This window comes from Jaculus jaculus, chromosome 10 (genome assembly GCF_020740685.1).
Source record: "Jaculus jaculus isolate mJacJac1 chromosome 10, mJacJac1.mat.Y.cur, whole genome shotgun sequence".
In the NCBI taxonomy this organism is placed as follows: Eukaryota; Metazoa; Chordata; class Mammalia; order Rodentia; family Dipodidae; genus Jaculus; species Jaculus jaculus.
The window spans coordinates 15,410,366-15,431,738 of NC_059111.1; the positions used below are offsets into that span (position 1 = coordinate 15,410,366).

The 21,373-nt window shown below is 48.5% G+C and overlaps 1 protein-coding gene across 1 annotated transcript in view; it reads right to left on the minus strand.

Moving 5' to 3' along the window:
• Positions 1 to 11,407: 11,407 nt before the first annotated feature.
• Positions 11,408 to 21,373, minus strand: part of Itga11 (integrin subunit alpha 11) — a 131,733-nt gene continuing 121,767 nt past the window's right edge. Inside the window, exons 27-30 of the mRNA XM_045160360.1 lie at positions 19,183 to 19,293; positions 18,925 to 19,020; positions 13,406 to 13,519; positions 11,408 to 12,699 (exon numbers count right to left, since the gene is read on the minus strand). Of these exons, the coding sequence (XP_045016295.1) occupies positions 12,628 to 12,699; positions 13,406 to 13,519; positions 18,925 to 19,020; positions 19,183 to 19,293 (393 nt within the window). The 3' untranslated portion in view covers positions 11,408 to 12,627. The remainder of the gene's footprint in view (positions 12,700 to 13,405; positions 13,520 to 18,924; positions 19,021 to 19,182; positions 19,294 to 21,373) is intronic.

Genomic DNA, 21,373 nt, shown 5'->3' on the forward strand with positions numbered 1-21,373 from the left:
ATTCATGTATTAAAGAAAAGTTCAAATGTTGTAAAAAGTTTTCTCCTCTTCCTGTTTGTGCTCTGCAAAGGCAGTTATAATTGTTTTTGATGCCTGGCATGGTGGCACACGACTTTAATTCCAGCACTTGGGAGGCAGAGGTAGGAAGATTGCCATGAGTTCAAGACCACCCTGAGACTACATAGTGAAGTTCAGGTCAGCTTGGGCTAGAGTGAGACTGTACCTCCAAAAAAAAAATCTTTTTTGAGTGGCTTTCTATAATCTTGTGGGCATATATGTATTTTTCTTTATTTAAAATGTAAATAGTCCTGCCAGGAAAGACGGAATTGTAGGAATGCACACTCTTGAAAGGAGATGACTAGGACAAAGAAACCTGCTCTTCAAGGTCATGATTTATTTCCTCCCTGTATTAGCAAAATGGCTGTCACTTCACACCTGGTATTGGTTTTGGAAGCATGAAAAATGCATGGAGGGCTGGAGAGATGGCTTAGTGGCTAAGGTGCTTGCCTGCAAAGCCTAAGGACCCATATTTGATTCTTCAGATCCCATGTAAGCCAGATATATAGGTGATGCAAGTGCGCAAAGGTGGCACATGCACACAAGGTAGAACATGCATCTGGAGTTGAGTTACAGTGGCTAGAGGCCCTAGTGGGCCAATTCTCTCTCTCTTGCATTATAAAGAAAGAAAAACTGGGCTGGAGAGATGGCTTAGTGGTTAAGGCACTTGCCTGCCAAGCCTAAGGACCCAGGTTCAATTTGCCAGGTCTGACGTAAGCCAGATGCGCAAGGTGGTGCATGTGTCTGGATTTCGTTTGCAGTGGCCAGAGGCACTGGTATACCCATTCTCTCAGTCTCTTATCTCCCCTCTCTCTGTCTCTAATCATAAATTTTAAAAATAAAATGTAAATAGACCATCATTTAATATATCAAATATTTTAAAATTTCTATATGTATTTATTTATTTTTGGTGATCCTCCTACTTCGGCTGGGATTAAAGTTGTGTGCCACCACACCCAGCCCTATATATATTTAAATACTTCATAGCATTTGATTCTGTGGGTGGTCTTAAAATTTATTGAACCAGATCTTGTTGATGGGCATTTAGGTTTTCAGTTTCTGAAATTCTAAATAATGCTTCATGATTATCCTTGTAATATTCATTTAACAATTCCATTTCCAGCACTGGAAGCTCTGGTTTTAATGTGTAAAGTCTTGATAGATTGGGAAATTTCCTTCCATCTTACATCAGATATTACTTCATTTAGACCTGTCAAGGTGATTAATGGTTTCAGTGTGTGTTCATTTATTATGAATATGTATGTATACACAGTTTATATTTCCTTTGTTTGGGCTGTGATCTTTTTCTTAGTATTTATTAGAATTCCTGTGGAAATATGGAGAAATTTTCTTGGTTGTTTAACAGTTATTTTTTGATTTTATGGCAAATTTTGTATTAGAAATTAACATTTTTGTGTTGTTGAATTTACCATACTTTTAAAGTAAATTCTGAGTTTTCTGTCATCCTACTTATCAGGTTATCCTGATTCCAAGACCATGGCATCTTTTTTTTTTTTTTAAATAATTTATTTAAAGGCCGGGTGTGGTGGCACATGCCTTTAATCCTAGCACTTGGGAGGCAGAGGTAAGAGGATCACTGTGAGTTCGAGGCCATCCTGAGACTACATAGTGAATTCCAGGTCAGCCTGGGCTAGAGTGAGACCCTACCTCGAAAAACCAAAAAAAAAAAAAAAATAATAATAATAATAATTTATTTATTTGAAAGCGATAGAGAATGGGTACACCAGGGCCTCCAGCCACTGCAACAAACTCCAGATACATGTGTTACCTTGTGCATCTGGCTTTATGTGGGTACTGGGGGCCCGAACCTGAGTCCTTTGGTTTTGCGGGCAAGCTTCTTAACTGCTAAGTCATCTCTCTAACCCTGTGCTTGGATCTTTCTGTGAACTTTTTATTATGTTCTGTCAGTCTGGAATGTGAAGAATATTGTTTGGGTTCAAGCACTGGCTCAACCACTTACTAGCTGTGTGACCTTGGAGAGGTTACTGTTCTAAGCCTCTGTGACCTTGGAGAGGTTACTGTTCTGTCTAAGCCTCAGTTACTGCGAAGTAGCACAGCAGGGTTTTCTAACTTGGACTGTGAAGAGCAAAGAAGACAAGATGGTGGACACAGTGCCTGTCATATGTTGGGCTCATGGCACCTGGCAGATGTTAGATATTCTTGGGTAGGCCTATATTCATTTGTCCTTTCCTCTGTAGATGTGGGGGGGGCGGGGCTAAGCTTTTTTTTTTTTTTAAATTGTACGTCCATTGTTCCACATGCAGCATGGTGTTATTTTTCTTCTAACTTTTTTTTTTTTTTTTTTTTAGTTTTTTTCTAAGGTCTCACTCTGGCCCAGGGTGTCCTGGAATTAACTATGTAGGCTCAGGGTGGCCTCAAACTCATGGCGATCCTCCTACCTCTGCCTCCCGAGTACTGGGATTAAAGGTGTGCGCCACCACACCCAGCTGGTGTTATTTTTCTATGTGCTAAAAGATTATTACTTTTTCTATATTTAGTTTTTTTTCTTTTAAAATATTTTTATTTATTTATTTGACAGAGAGGGAGAGAAAGAGAGAGAGAATGGGTGCGCCAGGGCCTCCAGCCACTGTGAACGGACTCCAGACGTGTGTGCCCCCTTGTGCATCTGGCTAACGTGGGTCCTGGGAAATCAGACCGGGGTCCTTTGGCTTTGCAGGCAAACGCCTTACCTGGTAAGCCATCCCTTCAGCTCGTTTTTATTTTTATTTTTATTTATTTATTTTTTTCGAGGTAGGTTCTCACTCTAGTCTTGGCTGACCTGGAACTCATTATGCAGTCACAGGGTAACCCTGAACTCATGGCGATCCTCCTACCTCTGTCTCCTGAGTGCTGGGATTAAAGGCGTGCGCCAGCACGCCCGGCTGAGATCATTTTCTTTAGCATTGAATCATAGGTTAGTTTAGAGAGACTTTAATTTTGAGCCTTGTTTTTGCTTCGTTTAGTGTTGTTTTGTTTTGCTGAGTTAGGGACTTGCTTTGTGCCCAGACTGGCACAAAATTTGCTGTGTGGCCCAGTCTGGCCTTATACTTTGCTTCCTCCTGTCTCTGCTGCTTGAGGGCTGGGATTCTAGGTGTGGGCCACCACGCCCAGCTCAATATGAGGCTTCTTATCCAAAAGAGAGATGTATCTGTTTAGTCAGTCATAAAAATGTCTTTCTGTCCAGGCTTTTTTGTTTGGTTGGTTTTTCAGGCTAACCTGGAGTTTTCTATGTAGTCTTAGGCTAGTCTGGAACTCAAGCGATCCTCCTTCCTACCTCTGTCTCCTGAGTGCTGGGATTAAAGGCGTACACCACCACACGGACTGGTTTTTAAGGTTAGCTTTATTTTTATTTATTTTTTGGTATTTTGAGGTAGGATCTTGCTATAGCCAAGGCTGACCTGGAATTCACTATGTAGTCTCAGGGTGACCTCCAACTCACTGTGATCCTCCTACCTCGGCCTCCCGAGTTCTGGGATTAAAGGCGCGTGCCACAATGCAAGGCTTTATAAGGTTAGCTTTAGTTGTAAAGTATTTGTGTGTGTGTGTGCATGGGTGTGGAGGTCAGAGGAGAGCCTTGAGTAGTCTGTGCTCCACCTTTGAGACAGTCTCTCGCTGCCGCAGAGGAACTGCCAGACTACAGAGGAATGTCAAATTAGCCGCCTGTGAGCTTTGGCTTCTCCTGGCTCTACGTCCTGTTACTGAAGGTGCATTGGAATCACAGATGCATGAGCCACTTTGCATCCAGATTCGTGTGGGTACTGTGGAATTGACCCTAAGATAGCAGGCTTTGCAAGCAGTGCCTTTAACCATGGAACCATCTCCCCAGCCCCTTTAAAATTTTTTTAAAGCTAGGGGTTGAACCCATGGTTTCTTGACACCAGCCCTGACTTTATTTTGAGGCAGCCTTGCCAAATTTACCGGGCTGGCCTTGAACTCTAGCCCAAGAAGGCTCCTTTCCTTTTCCTTTTCCTTCCCCTTCCCCTTCCCCTTCCCCTTCCCCTTCCCCTTCCCCTTCCCCTTCCCCTCCCCTCCCCTCCCCTCCCCTCCCCCCTTCCTTTCCTTTCCTTCTTCCTTTCTTTTTGTGAGGTAGCCCAGGCTGATGTGGAATTCACTATGTAGTCTCACGGTGACCTTGAACTCACAGTGATCCTCCTACCTCTGCCTCCCAAGTGCTGGGATTAAAGGCATGTGCCACCATGCCCAGCTCCAGCCCCATTAAAAAAATTTTTTTTTTCTTATTTGAGAGAGAGAGAGGCACAGATAGACAATGGGAGCAACAGGACCTTCAGCCTTGGCAAATGAACTTCAACACCTTGTGCATCTGGCTTATGTGGGTATTGGGGAATTGGACCTGAGTCATTAGGCTTTGCAGGCAAGTGCCTTAACTGCTAAGCTACCTCATCTCTTCAGCCCCAGTCCCGGTCCCAGTCCTAGTTTTTTTTTTTTTTAATGTCTTATAAATATCTTTAATTTACTATTATTAGGTTTATTTCTATGTTACTTGCTTTTATTTTTTAAGATGTTATTTTTATTTATTTGAGAGAGAGAATGAAAGAAAGGGTGGGGAGAGAATGGGCACTCCAGCCACTAAACATGAAGTCCAGTCGCTTGTGGCACCTTGTGCATCTGGCTTACATGGGTTTTGAGCAATTGAACCTGGGTCCTTTGGCTTTGCAGGCAACTGCCTTGACCATTAAACCATCTCTTCAGCCCTGTTATATATATTTTGAAATGTTAATAGATTTGTCTTGTTTTGCTTTTTTTTTTTTTTTTTTCTTTCAATGTAGGGTCTCTCTCTAGCTCTGGCTGACCTGGAATTTGCCATGTCATCTCAGGGTGGCCTCAAACTCATGACAGTCCTCTTACTCTGCCTCCTGAGTGCTGAGATTAAAGGCGTGTGCCCTGCTCTATTTGTTTATTTGAGAGGAAGAGAGGGAAAGCAAGAGGGAGAGTGGGCACACCATGGCCTCTTGTTGCTGTAAATGAACTCCAGACATATGTGCCACTTTGACTTTTACATCTGGCTTTACATGGGGGCTGGGGAGTTGAACCTGGGCTGTCAGGGGTTGCAAGGAAGCACCTTTAACTACTGAGCCATGTCTTCAGCCCCTACAGCGCTCATATTTCTTTTACCTAATTACAGCGGCTAAAAAAATTACCAGGAGGACTGGAGAGGTGGTTTAGCAGTTAAGCTGCTTGCTGGCAAAGCCAAAGGACCCAGGTTTGATTGCCCAGTAACCCATGTAAAGTCAGATGCGCATGATGGCACAAGCATCTGGAGTTTGTTTGCAGTGGCTAGAGGTCCTGGCATGCCCATTTTCTATTTGCCTCTCTCTCTCTCTTTCAATAAGTAAAATATTTTTTAAAAAAATTGCCCGGAGGTATGTGTGTGTGTAGGCGGGGGAATGGAGCACATCCTTGGCATAGTTGTTTTCAGATTAAGATTTGGGGGATCTGATCCAGTCCATCTGTAGAAATCTGAGAAAGCAGTGCAGCCCTTTACAATTGAGGACCCAGGCCCAGCATTGACACGTCCATCCCTGGTCACATAAGGACTGGGGGTCGGGGCCGGGAGTGGGCTCTGAATCTTCTGGCCCAAGGGGCCATGTTCCCTCGCTGTGAGGCTGGAGATGCTTACTGAGCCAGCCCTGGGCGGCTGTGTCGTGTCACTGGGGCCCATGGCTGTGCGGGCAGGAAGCGGCACACGGCGGGAACTCTGCGGTGCTGCTGTACCTTACCTGGGAGATTTCACTGTGACATTCACCAGGTTCATACTTCCTTCCTTGGGGACAGGTTTAGGCAACATTGTACTTTCAAATTTGCCTGTCTTTACAATTTTGGTGTGTGCCCTCCCTCAGAGGGAAGGATGAGTTTTTCTCCTGTCTCAGTTAATGGGGACCAGCTCTCGGCATTGGAGCTCAGGTGCGACAGTGTCCTCTAACCCTGTCTTCACGTGACAGCAGCTGGGGCTAACAGACCAGACCCACACATGCACTAGAAAGAGCTGGCACCTCGCCAGCAGAAGGTAAAAGCCAATGGCCACTGTGTTGAGGGACAAGAGGGGACCATTCACTACCGGCGTCTCTGTGTGGTCCAGAGACCTGGCCAGTGCTTTCCTGGGTGGGTGGGTCACAGTGACCGATGCCAGGAAAGGCCCTCAATGAAGCCCATGTTTCTGTCGCAGGCTGGCTGGCATATTGGGGCTTGAAGCCAGGGGGAGGACCTCAAGTCCTGTCTCTCACACCAGGAGAGACTGAATGTAGAGAGAAGTAGCACTTTGACTCAAAGGCCTCAAGGGCATGCTCCCACCTCACAGAAGCTCTCCCGTGTTGGGTGAGTCAATCTGTGACTCTCAGCTCCTGTCCACACCAGGCCCCTTCCGCCTGGGTCCCTATGTTAAAAGACACCACCTTCCTTAGCAACAGTAAAATTCACCATGCACTGTAAGGATGACCTCCCTCCACCCCAGGCTTTTGTAGATCATGGTGGCACTGAGTCATGGAGGAAGGGTCACTGAGGCAGGCTGTGTAAGGAACTGGCATTGGTGACCAGGGAGTAACAGTATGACGACTTTAGATCTCTGGTTCTGTTAGTTCAGAGTGCCAAGAATCACCTCACACAAGTTGGCTCCCTGAGGTCCGGGATGGTACCTGGGTGTCGGTGGATCTTACTGAGCAAACTGCACTTGGAGGCCAGTTCTGGGTAGTCTGTGTGAGGCACAGGCTGTCCCTTGGGCCAACGTGTCCCCACCATCTAATGCCAGCAAGAAGACACATTGTACTGGCTTCCTCTTTTCCATTTCTCAGGTGGTCTGAACTAAGGAGCGTCTGGTGACACATGCTCTTCCAGAACACCTGTGTCTGCACAGGGGCCGCCCCTGTTCTGCACGGGGGTTGTCCCTGCAAAGTCTACCCCCCCTCACACCCAATGAACATCTTTCCCATCTTTTAGAGTTCTTTTTTAAAAAAAGATTTTATTTATTAGACACAGAGAGAGGGGGAGAGAGAGAATGGGTGCACCAGGGCCTCCAGCCACTGCAAATAAAGTCCAGACACGTGCGCCACCTTGTGCATCTGGCTTACGTCCGACCTGGAGAATCAAACCTGAGTCCTTAGGCTTCGCAGGCAAACACCTTAACCGCTAAGCCATCTCTCCAGCCTTTTTTTTTTTTTTAAAGATTTTTATTTATTAGAGTTCTATCTTCATCAGACAGCAGACTGAGGATTAGAACCCTGGAAGCCCACATGAAGCAATTCCAATAGCCCCCTCTGTTGATAATTTGGTGTCCAAGCCAGACCTCACACTTTTTTTTTTTTTTCCGAGGTAGGGTCTCACTCTAGCTCAGGCTGACCTGTAATTCACCATGTAGTTGCAGGGTGGCCTTGAACTCACGGCAATTCTCCTACCTCTGCCTCCCGAGTGCTGGGATTAAAGACGTGTGCCACCATGCCTGGCCAGACCTCACACTTTTGGCACCCTTCCTTCCTTCCTTCCTTCCTTCCTTCCTTCCTTCCTTCCTTCCTTCCTTCCTTCCTTCCTTCCTTCCTTCCTTTCTCTTTCTCCTCCCTCCCTCCCTCTCTCTCTCTCTCTTTCTTTTCTTTGAGATAGGGTGTTGCTCTAGCCCAGGCTGACTTGGAATTCACTATGTAATCTTAGGGTGGCCTTGAACTTATGGCAATCCTCCTACCTCTCTACCTTCTGTTTACTGTGATTAAGGGTGTGCAGTACCATGCCTGGCCAGACCCTCATTTAAAAGAAAAAAATTATTTATTTGCAAGGAGAGAGAATGGGCACACCAGGACCTCTAGCCACTGCCAACAAACTCGAGACACACATGCCATTTTGTGCATCTGGCTCTGCATGGGTACTAGGGAATCTAATTCAGGTCATTAGGCTTTGCAGGTAAATGCCTTCATGGCTGAACCATCTCTCCAGACCTAAGAGGACCATTTAATTTTTAAAAAATTTTTATTTATTTATTAGAGAGAGAGAAAGTGAGAATGGGCATGCCAGGGCCTCTAGCCACTGCAAAGCAAATTAACTCCAGATGTATGTGCCACCTTGTGCATCTGGCATACATGGGTTCTGGGGAGTTAAGCCTAGGTCCTTAGGCTTCGCAGGCAAGTGCCTTAACCACTAAGCCATCTCTCCAGCCCAAAGGCAACCTACCTGTTGATACAACTTCATCTGTTTTTTTTTTTTTTTCATGTTGTGCATCTGGATTGATTTACATGGGTACTAGGGAATCAGACCCAGGTCATCAGGCTTTAACCACTGAGTCTTTTCTTCAGCCCCCCAAAACTGTTACGCCTCTAGGATTGTTCTAGCAACTTCCTTCAGCTACGGGTATTTTCCTCACGCACATCCACAATCATACTCCACCACAGACTTGTTAGAGGAGCTTTCTGTGATCTCGGGAGCCTGTTCGTTCTCTATGTAACTTTCTCTTTTCTGGCTTTTGACCCTGAAAGCTCAAGCTGCTTTGGTGTCTGAACTGTGAGCTGTGCTGGGCTTTCTTGGCTGCCCTTGCTGTGCTGTGGCCTGACAGCTCTTCCTGGCCAGCACATTGGTAATCATCGGGCTCTCCTGGGCTTCCCTTTGCCTCATGCAGAAGTGTCCAGGTTGCCTGATGTCCAGTGTGTGAAAGCCCTCTCTATGGATCTTGTCCAGTCTTGTCTTTGTCATTGGATATGATGGCAAAGTAAACCTTGTCTCTGTTACTTTTCTTCTTCTTTTTTTTTTTTTTTTTTTTGAGGTAGGGTCTCACTCTGGCCCAGGCTGACCTGGAATTCGCTATGTAGTCTCAGGGTGGCCTCAAACTCACATCGATCCTTCTACCTCTGCTTCCCAAGTGCTGGATTAAGGGTGTAGGCCCCACCATGCCTGGCTTGTTTTTTTTTTTTTTTTTTTTAATTTCCCTACTGAGGATTGAAGGGTTGAACCCTGGAGGTAAATATTCTATCCCTGGGCTAAGTTACTATCCTGTTTTAAACAGTTTACTTTGAGGGGCTGGAGAGATGGGTCAGTGGTTAAGGCGCTTGCCTGCAAAACCTAACGACCCGGATTCAATTCCTCAGTACCCACGTGAGGCCAGATTCAGAAGCGGCACATGCACCTGGAGGCCCTGGTGTGTCCATTCTGTGTATGTCTCTTATCTTTCTCTCTGATTGCAAATAAATAAATAAAATTTAAAAGAATTAATTTCAGTCAAGACCTCACCATGTTGTCCAGGCTGGCCTTGAACTTGTGATTCTCCTACCTCAGCCTCCTAAGTGCTATGATTACAGGTGTGTACCACCCCATCTGACTGCAAATAATGATTTATAGCTGGGCGTGGTGGCGCACGCCTTTAATCCCAGTACTTGGGAGGCAGAGGTAGGAGGATCGCCGTGAGTTCGAGGCCACCCTGAGACACCATAGTGAATTCCAGGTCAGCCTGGGCTAGAGTGAGACCCTACTTCGTAAAACCAAAAAAAAAAAAAAAAAAAGAAAAGAAATGATTTTTAACTGGCAGATAGAATGATGGTTTTAACACAAGTCTTTGAACTACAATATGAATATTTTGGCTTTTTTTTTTTTTTTTGTATCCCTGGTTACCCTCAAGCTTGCAATAGCAGAGGATAACCTTGAATTCCTGATCCTGCTGGACCACCTCCCAAGTGCTGGGATTACAGGTGTACACCACCACCTATGCCTGGCAGTGATGATATGAAATTAAGTAATGATTTGTGGTTGGCTTCAGGTGGCTTAAAAAAAATTGTTGGGCTGGGGAGATTGCTTAGTGCAAGGCGCTTACCTGTGAAGCCTAAAGACCCGGGTTCAATTCCCCAGTATCCATGTAAGCCAGATGCACAAGGTGGTGCATGTGTCTGGAGTTCGTCTGCAGTGGCAGGAGGCCCTGGTGCGCCCACACTCTCTCTCTCTCTCCAATAAATAGATAAATAATACTTTAAAAATATTTATTTATTGGAGAGACAGGAAGATACAGAAAGAGAGAGCACCCGGGCCTCCTGCTATTGCAAACAAACTCCAGTCGCAAGCACCACTTTGTAGATGTGGTTTTCCGTTGGTGCTGGGGAATTGAACCTGGGCCATCAGACATTGCAAGCAAGCATCTTAACTACTGAGCCATCTCTTCACCCCTAGGTGGACCTTTAAAAAATGCCAACAACTGTCATCAGAGCCTGTGCTCAGTTCCTGTCCCAGTCATAGCCCATGTGGCCAACTCCCCCCTCCCCCACCAGAGCTTTCTCAGGACTCTGGGGGACTAGAAGAAACATGACGTCCCGTCCTGGAGACCTGCTGTCACTATTAGGTCCTCCAGGCTAGAGAGGGATTAACTTGAACTGCTCTGACTTTTAAAAATTATTTATTTATTTGCAAAGAGAGAGAGAATGGGCATGTCAGGGCCTCTAGCTGCTGCAAACAAACTCCAGATGCATGTGACACTTTGTGCATCCAGCTTTACATGGGTACTGGGGAATCAAACCTGGGTCATTAGGCAGGCAAGTGCCTTAACCTTGGAGCCATCTCTCCAGCCTCCAACTGCCCTGATTTTGACAGGTCAGCAACCAGTATTCATCACAAAGTGATGCCTGCATCTTGAGTTACTTTGCAGTGGCAAGAGGCCCTGGAGCATCCATTTTGTCTTTTGCAAATAAATAATAAATAAATAAAGGAACAGAATAGAGAGCTTTGGTTCACATGCAGCCTGTCTGTAAAGAAGGACCAAGTCTGAGTGTGGGAGGTCACTATGATAAGCCCAGAGCTTGGAGGGTCTGGGGCCTCTGAGCGGAGAGCTGTAGGCCATAGAGATGCATTTGGGTTCTAGCCATTTATCTGGCCAAAGATGGGGTGGCTGGTTTGGGGGCAGGGGAGGGAGACAAGCAGTGTCCCACCACCAGAAATGTCACAGTGGCGGGGCATGGTGGCGCACACCTTTAATCCCAGCACTTGGAAGGTAGAGGTCGGAGGATTGCTGTGAGTTGGAGGCCATCCTGAGACTCGGTAGTGAATTCCAGGCCAGCCTGGGCTAGAGTGAAACCCTACCTTGAAAAACCAACCAACCAACCAACCAACCAACCAACAAACAAACAAACAAAAAAAAAACCAAAAAGAAATGTCACAGTGAACCAGGCCAGGCAGCCCCAGGAAGAAGGTCACAGGTGGACAGGACTGTCCCCAACATTCAGACACAGGTGGGAGGAAGCAGGTGCCCTCCTCCACTTCCTCTCCAGAGCAAGAATGTGGCTGGCTGCCATGCGCTGTGCCCACAGAACGGTGATGCCAATGGTTGGTTGTTTTTAAGCACTTTAATTTCTTAAAAATATTTCCACAGTTAAAGGTCGTGCTATGCACAGGGGAACCGATGCCTTGGGTGTGCCTTTTTTTTTCTCTTTTTTCCACTTCTATCTGAACAACAAAATAAAAGGTTGAGGCATAAATTACTCTGCTGGGCACCCAGCATGCCCTTGTCCTTGGGGTGCCATTGTTGGTCATGTCACTTGTCTTGTGGCCTGGCGGGCGAGCTGTGCGTCTCCCAGGCAGCTGAGCGTCCTTTGATGGGCTTTGACAGCGCACTCCAGAGAGGCCCCTCCACGGCGCCCTGGAGCCCTTCTTCTCCCACGCCCTGGTGGGTGGGAGGGAGGGGCGCATGCTTGTGTGTATGCGTAGGGACACATGCTAGGAGAAGGGGGCTCCCTCCCCCCACTTTCTCAGCCCTGTGCTCGGCTGCAGCCAAGGCCAATGCGTTTGTGCCGGGGCAGGCTGCAGGGGGAAGACAAGTGAGTATGGGGAGCCCAAGGGACTGTGTCATCTACGAGGTTCCCCACGAGGTACCTGGGAACAAAAGCAGCCAGGAATGGGTGGGGGAGGCTGGAACAGGCAAGGCGAGTGTGCAGGTGGTGGTCAGGGTGACACGCAAGTGCCCTCCCGCAGCCAGCATCCCAGGCCCCACCTGCGCATCAGGCACAGTCTGTCAATCTCAGTCTGTCGTCATGCCTGGCCCGCGGCTGTCACCCCCAAGCCTTCGGGCTCAGGCTCATGCATGGAGAACTTCAGGGAGTTAGCTGAGACATGGGAGCCCAATGTCGTGATGAGAAAGGCGAGAGGGCGTTTTGCAGAGTTTGGGTGTGCCGAGGTTGTAGGGTCCTTCTGGAAGAAGAGGTTCAGATGAAGTGTGCAGACTGAGTTTGTCTTTCACCCGGGTCTCTTCAGAGGTGGGTACGGTTAGCTATTCCTAGCACCTTAGTGGCTGGGGCGACTGATGTTTGTTCACAGACCCTGGGGAGGCCGTGGAGGGATCCCTTTAAACCCTTAGGGATCTGTCCTGGAGGTGTTCCAGCCTCCCGCTAGGGAGGCTCCTCCCAACGCAGGCTTGAGGTCCATCCCAGAGGGGATCGGGCGCCATTGCTTGGGAGATGAGGTTGAGTGCAAAGCCAGCTGGCGTCCTCTCTGCTCCAGCTTCGGGGGAACAGCAGGCCTGGACCTGCACACCCCGGGACTGGTCTGGCGTCCAGCCCTCATCAACTTGAAGCGTCCGCTGAAACCTCACTCCAGCTCTTTAGGGATGGGGTCCAGGCCAGGTTCCCTCTTGCGCTTGGCACTTTTAAAGAAGCCGAGCTGTGCGGAGGCAGAAGGGGGATGTCTCAGGCGTGGACAAATGGACAGTGCCTGCGTCCCTTCCTCTGTCCCTCTACTAGTCCTCCGGGCTTCCCCCTCTCCCCAGTTCAATCATGCTGGGTGTCCCTGCCTCAGTTAGCATCCTTCTCTGGGCCTTGCTCCCTTCCTCTATCATGGCAGGAAGAGACTGAAACCAGAGCCTTTAACCAGAGGGTCCGAGACCAAAGGATTGGTGGGTTTTGGGGCAGCTTGATGTTGGAATTTTGTATTCTTGAGTGTGCTTGCTTAAATCCCCACCATCAATGAGAACAACCCTAGTTTCTTTTCTCTTTTTTAAATTTTTCATCAAGATACGGTCTCTCTCTAGCCCAGGCCGACCTATGTAATCTCAGGCTGGCCTCAAACTCATGGTGTTCCTCCTACCTCTGCCTCCCAAGTTCTAGGATTAAAGGCGTGCGCCACCATGCCCGGCAGAACTTCAGTTTCTATGGGTTTCTCAAAGGGTCTCACACAAGGGCTGGAACCACAGTTTGAGTGGCCGTTGAGGGGAGGGCCTTGGTGCCATGGGAACAGGCAAGCAGTGGGGAAAGGCTGGCCCGCTGGGTGCCAGTTCCCAAGGACAGGAGAACATGGCTGTGACCACAGAGCCTAGGGCCCTGAGGCTCAGTCAGGGATGCTGCCCCGTCCCTACCTGCAGGGGCCTCACCTTCCACAGAGCCAGGACCAGTAGGGCCAGCAGCAGAAGGCCCCCCAGTGTGCTGCCCACGATGACCCAGATGGGGACCTGCCAGTCTTCTTGCTTGGAGATCTCAAATGTGATCTGCAAGGGAGGTGGGGCGGGGCAACAGCATCACTTTGGGATTGGGAACAGGAGACAGACAGTGCCAGGTTGGGAGTGCCACCCTTCCCTTGGGGAAATGACAGCCAGCTCTGCCCAGTGGATGTCTGATTGGGCGGTCCAGGGGCGCTGCTCCCATGAGACACTGCTTTTGGCCTCAGCGACTTGTTTCCCTTTGGTTCTTTCCCGGCGACTTGCAATCATCTTTGCTGTTTGTTCCACACTCTCCAGAAAGTCTCAGTCTTGGGCTGGAGAAGTGGCTTAGCGGTTAAGCGCTTGCCTGTGAAGCCTAAGGACCCCGGTTCGAGGCTCGGTTCCCCAGGTCCCATGTTAGCCAGATGCACAAGGGGGCGCACACGTCTGGAGTTCGTTTGCAGTGGCTGGAAGCCCTGGCGCGCCCATACTCTCTCTCTTCCTCTATCTGTCTTTCTCTCCGTGTCTGTCGCTCTCAAATAAATAAATAAAAATTGAATAACAAAAACCTTAAAAAAAAAAAAAAAGAAAGTCTCAGTCTTGGTCTGTCTCACTGAGCAGTCCTAAACTTGTCCCTTTCCTGCAGTCACTAGGGGAGCCCTAAGTGACTATACAGGAAGCAGAGGGCACAGTGTGGAGCCCGTGTCCCTGCACTTTAGGGACCCAAGAGACTTTCAGTTGCTGGCTCTCTTCCTCTCTCTCTCTCTCTCTCTTTTATTTAGTTATTCATTTATTTTGAGGCAGGGTTTCACTCTAGCCCAGGCTGATCCGGAACTCACCCTGTAGCCCAGGCTGGCCTCAAACTCACGGAGATCCTCCTACCTTGCCTTCCAAGTTCTCAGATTAAATGTTTGCTCTACCACACCTGGCTTCAGTTACTTTTTTTTTTTTTTTTTTTTTTGAGATAGCATCTCATATAGCCCTGGCTGGCCTTGAACTCCCAGTGTATGCAAGGATGACCTTGAATTTCTGATCCTTCTACCTCCATCTCCTAAGTGTTCAGATTACAGGAAGGCACCACTACTCTTGGGTTGTGCAATGCTAGGGACTGAACCCAAGGCTTTGTGCATGCTAGGCAAGCACGCTACTAACTGAGCCAAGCCCCTGGCCCCCTTAATTGCTTTAAAAAAAAAAAGAGGATAACATTCTGATTGTTTCCATTCCTCTTCAGACCAACAAAGTTGTAAAATAATAAACAATAATTAAAAAGTAAAATAATTTTTTTTCATATAGAGGAAGGGGCTCCCCCAAAGTTAATAGTGGCCATAGCCATGGAAGCCAAAGCAACCCCGGGCACTTGCCGAGCCCCGTGGCTTTCACGGCAGCCCAGGACTTCCCTCCTGCTCTGCCTTCCCTCCACTGTCCACAGATCCCTGACATCTAATTGTCTACCTGGCCTTTGACAACAGGCCCTAAGACAAACTTATTTTTTTGGAGGGGGGAGGGTGGGCTTTCAAGGTAGGGTCTCACTGTAGACTGACATGGAATTCACCGTTTAGTCTCAGGGTGGCCTCGAACTCACGGCGATCCTCCTACCTCTGCTTCCCGAGTGCTGGGATGAAAGGAGTGCGCCACCATGTAGTTAAGACAAATTCTTGGTGCCTTTCCTCACTCCTAGATCTGTTCCCTTCACATCATCCAGAGAAGAGAGAAAGAGAAAGAGAGAGGAAGAAGAAGGAGGAAGAGAAAGAAAAGACAGAGGGAGACAAAGTGAGAGGAGAAGGAAGGGAAGGAGAGAAAGGGAGGGAGGGAGGGAGGCAGAGGGAGAGAGCGAGCGAGCACAGCACTGTCCTGCACATTGGTGCAATTACTTCCACAGCCACGTGGGCTCCATCAGCAAAACATCTCGCCCTCCTTCTGAAACACTGAGGATGTGGCCTCTCCCCCATCTCCTGGGTGCAGGGCCCTCTCTCCTGCAGTCTGCAGCCACCGCCCAACTGCCTCCGCCCTGGGCCCCATTGGTTCGGTGGTTGGTCTGCAGCTTGAACGAAGGTCTCTCTCCCCATCTCACTCCTCAGGACGGGACTGAGTACCATTCCCTGCTTGCTGACCTCTCCCACCGTTCACTCTGCCCCAGCTCTCTCCCTTGGCCTCCACGCAGCTCCCTTTGCCCTCAAGGCCTCTCCCAGATTTCCAAGGAAGGAACCACCTGCCATGTTTACGATTTAATTCAAAGCGGGTTGCTGCTCCCTCTGGCCTGAGCTCCCATGGTCTCAGCTTCCATGCGTGCATCAGGGTCAGGGGACAGGCCTGAGAGGTGTGAGTGCTCATCCATCCCTGGAGGCTGCGACAATGCGCTGCCTCCCCAGCACTGTGGGTTTAGCACAACCTGGTTCCACATGGCCAAATGTGGGGTTGTTGGCTTTCTACAGGTGATGCATCCAGATACTGTGATGGGGATTGGGGGAACATGGAAGGGATAGAAGAAAATTCAGCTAAAAGAACCAATGGGGGAAAGGGGTGTCCAGGGGTGCAACTACCCACACCACACCTCCTTCTCTGTGAAGCCTGAGAAACTTGTATCTTTCAAGCCTCACTTTAAAGGGCATCTCCAGAAAGCTCTCCCTGGACAGTTTTTTTTCTTTCTTTTTTTTTAAATTTTAATTAATTTAAGAGAGAATGGGCATACCAGGGCCTCTAGTCGCTGCAAGTGAACTCCAGACGCATGAGCATCTGGCTTTACGTGGGTACTTGGGAACTGAACCCTGATCCTTAGGCTTTGCAGGCAGGTGCCTTGGCCACTGAGCCATCTCCGTAGCCCTCCCTGGACAGTCTCTGTCCCTCTCCTGTGCTTGCGTACATCTCAGACTTTGCGGACACTTGGTAGCTACTGTCCTCCGTGAAGACAAGTGTGTATATTGGAGGTGCGGTGGATGCCAGTTCCCCCAGAGCAAAGGCTATGGCTGCCATAAGCTTCGGAGGCTGGAGCCGCAGGCCTGGGTCAGGTGGCCAGGATGCAGGCTGTCCTGACCCTGAGGGCCTCAGCTTCCGGAGTCCCCCGCCCCCTGCTGCTCCACAGGTGGGTTCCTGAATGTAGCTTCTGGACTGTGGCACTTTTTGGTGATAGCCTGGCAGGCCCCACTCCATTGGGACGGATCTTTTTGTCAAAGCTGGCTTCCTCAGTCCCCCCCCATGGTTAGCTCTCAGAGTGCCCGAAAATGCTATGAGAGCTGTTGAGAGGGAAAACAAGTCACCAACAGTGGGAACAAACAATGAATCCTGCAAGCCAGGCAAGATGTACACCAGCCAGGCAAGAGTGGCATGCAGGTTATGGGGGCGATTGGATATGGGACCCATTCAGTAGGGGAGAATTGATGCCTGGTACTGAGAATCAAGTCAGAAGCTTATGGCTCGGGAGGTCATAGACCCTGGAGGGAAGCTTCCATTGTCTTTCTTTCTTTCCTTCCTTCCTTCCTTCCTTCCTTCCTTCCTTCCTTCCTTCCTTCCTTCCTTCCTTCCTTCCTTTCTCTCTCTCTCTTTTGCTAAAAGGAGAGGTTATATTAATCAAAAAGTCTTCTAAATGTCTGTACATCTCTCTCTCCCTCTTTCTCTGTAAAATAAAATAAAATAAAATAAAATAAAATATGGGCTGGAGGGATGGCTTAGTAGTTAAAGTGTTTGCCTGCAAGGCCAAAGGACCCAGGTTTGACTCTCCAAGACCCACGTTAGCCAGATGCATAAGGGGGCACTTGCATCTGGAGTTCGTTTGCAGTGGCTGGAGGCCCTGGCGCGCCCATTCTCTCTCTCTCCCTCTTCTCTGTCAAATAAATAAATGAAATTTTAAAAAAAGTCTGTGTATATCTCCTTTGATCCACACTGCTCTGACTCTTGGTTAGACTCTTGCTTTTTACAGATGGCAGCAAATACCAGGGAGACCCAAGACCCGTTTTAGTATAACAAGCAAAGAAAGCTGACTGCCTAGAACAAGATGAGTCACCTATCACGTCTGGTAGAGCCCAGGAAACATTACATAGGAAATGGCAGATTAAATATGAGTGCTGCTGTCACTGTTAGCACGAGAATCTTCTTTAGAGAGACAGCGGTATACACTGAAGAGACTCAAAACTCATCAAAAGCCAGGCGTGGTGGCTTTCATCGGGAGGCAGAGGTAGGAGGATCTCTGTGAATTTGAGGCCAGCCTGAGACTACAGAGTGAATTACAGGTCAGCCTGGGCTAGAGCAAGACCCTACCTCTAACTAGCGCCCCCCCCCCCCCAAACAACACCACCTCATCAAAGCAGAAAATCAGAGGCTGCTGAGAATGCAACACTAAAGACTTGTAACACCCTCCAAGGCTCAGGGTACATTGCGGAAGAGGGGGTGGGAAGAATGTAAGGGTGGTGTACTTTGAGGTGGTGTTCCCCCCACAGAAACTTACCGTTGCATTACAGACAACCCCACTGAGGAGGGACCTCAGTGTTAAGAGGTTGGGGGAGAGTCTAACCTGATGCGACTATGACCAAGTTACAGCCTGCTCATATAATGAATTTATTATTAAATAATAGATGATGATGATAATGTTAAAAGCTGGTTTCCTGACCTTGTCTGTTCTGTAAACAAGCAACCCAGCCTCTCATGGGTGCAATATTCTTGGTCTCAGAGGATGGGAACCTACAGCCTGGCCCAGCGTTTCTGAGATATGACCAGTAGGGGGCAGCAAAGCCCCATGCCTCGCTGCCCTTCCTGTTTCTGCAGGATTTGGTGATGTACTGCTGGGATTAAAGGCACGCGCTAGACTCAACTTCTTGTTAAGGATAGTCTCTCTCTGACACAGAGAGCCTCACCCATTTCTTGTACCTGATTGAAGCCAGGATGATCTGAAATATCTCATAGTTCTATGGCCTTCACCAATGCAGATTAACAGATTTTTTTTTTTTTTTTTTTAACAAAGCAACAAAATAGGGTCTCTTGTATCCCAGGCTGGCCTCCAATTCAACATGCAGGTGACTTTTTGCCTCCAAGAGGGGATTACAGGTGTGCATCACCCCACCTGGTTTATGCATGGGTGGGGACTGAACTCAGGGTCTTGTGCATACCAGACAGGCACTCTACCACTGAACCACCCCGGGCCCCCTCAGCTGACTTCTAACACTCACCTTCTTGTACTTCATTAGAGCTGAGGCGCTAGGAAAGGGGAGGAGGAGTCAGGCTGTTCAATGTAGGCCATCAGCCTGCCTCATCAGCCAGTCACTTACCCTCACAGGTGTGGGCATTGGCCTCAATGTCCCCTAGTGTAAAACACACAGGTGTCCCTCTGTCCCCACCCCAAGTCAGAGGGCACAGAGCTTGGTACCCCAGGGCAAATGCCTGTGTCTCTGCCCCCCAGTCTTGACCTGAAGGCCAACTCTCCGGGCCTTTCTCTGCCTAGCTTGCCTGTCTTTCTCCTGCTGGTGTGGAGGAGGATGGGGGCTCACCTGACGGCTGGGGTCCTCCTCTCGGAAAATGAAGGGGCTGTGGAACTGCCTGTGCAAGGCTGCATTTACTGTGATCTTCATGGACCGGAACTTGAGCTGTCCAATCAGAGGCCTCCTCAGAGATGGCTCTCCAGAAGGTTCTGTTCCTGACCCTTCCAAGCAGCCCCCAGTGGAAGATCCACCCCTCCGCGCCCCCCCCACCTCATTCCTTGTCTTCCTTCCAGCCTTCCTGGGGTGGGGGTGGGCTGTCCTACTTACTGCTTTTAGGGTCCTCAACCACAGGTTCCCCACCAGGTAGAAGGCAGTTTCCTGGTTTGGGGCCAACCTCACGTTGCAGTTGATGGAGACGACATCGGAGGTGCTGTGGTTCTGGAAGGGAAGACAGTCTAGGGGTGAGGTGGGGGCTGTGGGGACTGGGGTGGTTGTCACCCTGGATGTGATATGAAACGTGAGCAGGAGCTTGGGCCACCAGACAGATAGCCAGGCCCAATGTTGGGCCTACTGGAGAAGAGAGGCAGTCAGGAGAAAGGGGAGAGGTATGTGTATGTGTGTGGGGGGGAGGGTTTGGGGAGGGGGGAGGGGCACACAGGCTGTGCTGTCCAGGGGACAGCTGTAAGACACACGAGACTCCACTTAAAGTTGTGTGTAATGACCAGAGTGGGTGTGTTCTGGGGCAGAACTTAGGTTCCACTTTAAGGACTCAGTAAGTGTTATTACCATATAAAACACAGATTAACAGATAAATGGGGTGTAGGGGGTGCTGGAGAGATGGATTAGCAGTTAAGGTGTTTGCTTGCAAAGCTAAAGGACCCAGGTTTGATTCCCTGGGACCCACGTAAGCTGGATGCATGAGGTGGTGCATGCATCTGGGGGGTTTGTTTCCAGCTGCTGGAAGCCCTGGCATGCCCATTCTCATTCTCTCTCTCCTCTTCCAAATGAATAAAGAAAAAAATTTAAACAAAGATAAATGGGGGAGGTCTGGAGAGATAGCTTAGTGGTTAAGGCACTTGCCTATGAAGCCTAAGGACCCGGGTTTGATTCCCCAGAACCCACATAAACCAGATGCACAAGGTGGTGCATGCATCTGGGGTTCATTTGCAGTGGCTAGAGGCCCTGGCACACCCATTCTCTCTATCTGCTCCTTCTTTTCTTTCTCTCTCTATAAAAAAAGATAGATGCAGGCTGAGAAGATGGATCAGCAGTTAAAAATAGTTGCTTACAAAGCCTGGTAACCTGGTGTTCAATTCCCTAGCCACCCACGTATAGCTGGAAGTGGTGCAGGCAATCTGGTGTTCTGTTTGCAGTGGCACGAGACCTTTACACACACACAAATAAATAATTTTTTCTTTTGAGGTAGGGTCTCTCACTCTAGTCAGGCTGGCCTGGAACTCATTCGGTAGTTCCAGGCTGGTCTCTAACTCACAGTAATCCTCCTACCTCTGCTTCCCGAGTTCTTGGACTAAAGGTATTTGCTTGTATGCCTGTCTAAAATGTCCACATACATACATACATATATACATACATACATACATAAATACATACATACATACATACATATATATATATATTTTAAGTATTTCATTTAGAGAGAGAGAGAGAGAGAGAAAGAAAGAGGCAAGTAGAGAGAGATAATGGGTGTACCAAGGCCTTTAGCTGCTGCAAACAAACTCCAGACACATTGGCCACTTTGTGCATCTGGCTTACGTGTGTATTGGGGAATTGAAACTGGATCCTTAGGCTTCATAAGCAAGTGCCTTAACCACTGACTCATCTCTCTAACCTGTTACACTTTTTTTTTCTTTTGAGGTAGGGTCTCGCTCTAGCTCAGACTGACCTGGAATTTACTATGTAGTCTCAGGGTGGCCTCCAACTCACAGTGATCCTCCTACCTCTGCCTCCCAAGTGCTGGGATTAAAGGCGTGCACCACCACACCTGGCTTGGCTTACTATTTATTATCAATTTAAGTGAGACAAAGAGTTAAATAAAATATCCTGAAGGAAAATGCAAAGCTTAGTTGTGGTCTCTTTTCTTGCCCCTCTTCCTCATCTCTCTTTTTTTTTTCTCTCATCTTTATCTCCTCTCTCATTTTCTTCTTCCTTTTTCTTTCTTCCCTTCTCCTTCCCTCTCTCCTTCTCTCCTTCTCTTCTCTCCTCTTTCCCTTTCTTATGCCCCTTCTCTCTTCTCTTCTTTATCTCACCTATTCTTTTTTACTCTCTCTTCTTCCCCTTCCTCTCCCCTCTCCCTCTCTAGACAGGAGCTTCCTATGTTGTCCAGATAGGTCTTGAACTCCTGCTTCAGCCTCCTGAGTGCTGTGACTACAGGCATGTGTCAGCCATCATGTCCCCTGCAGTAAACTCATGATGACACCCCTTGGGCCAGGAGAGAAAGCCCATGGAGTGGGTAGTACTCGAACCGTGACCCTGTGGCTCTTGGTTCAGGGACACTCAC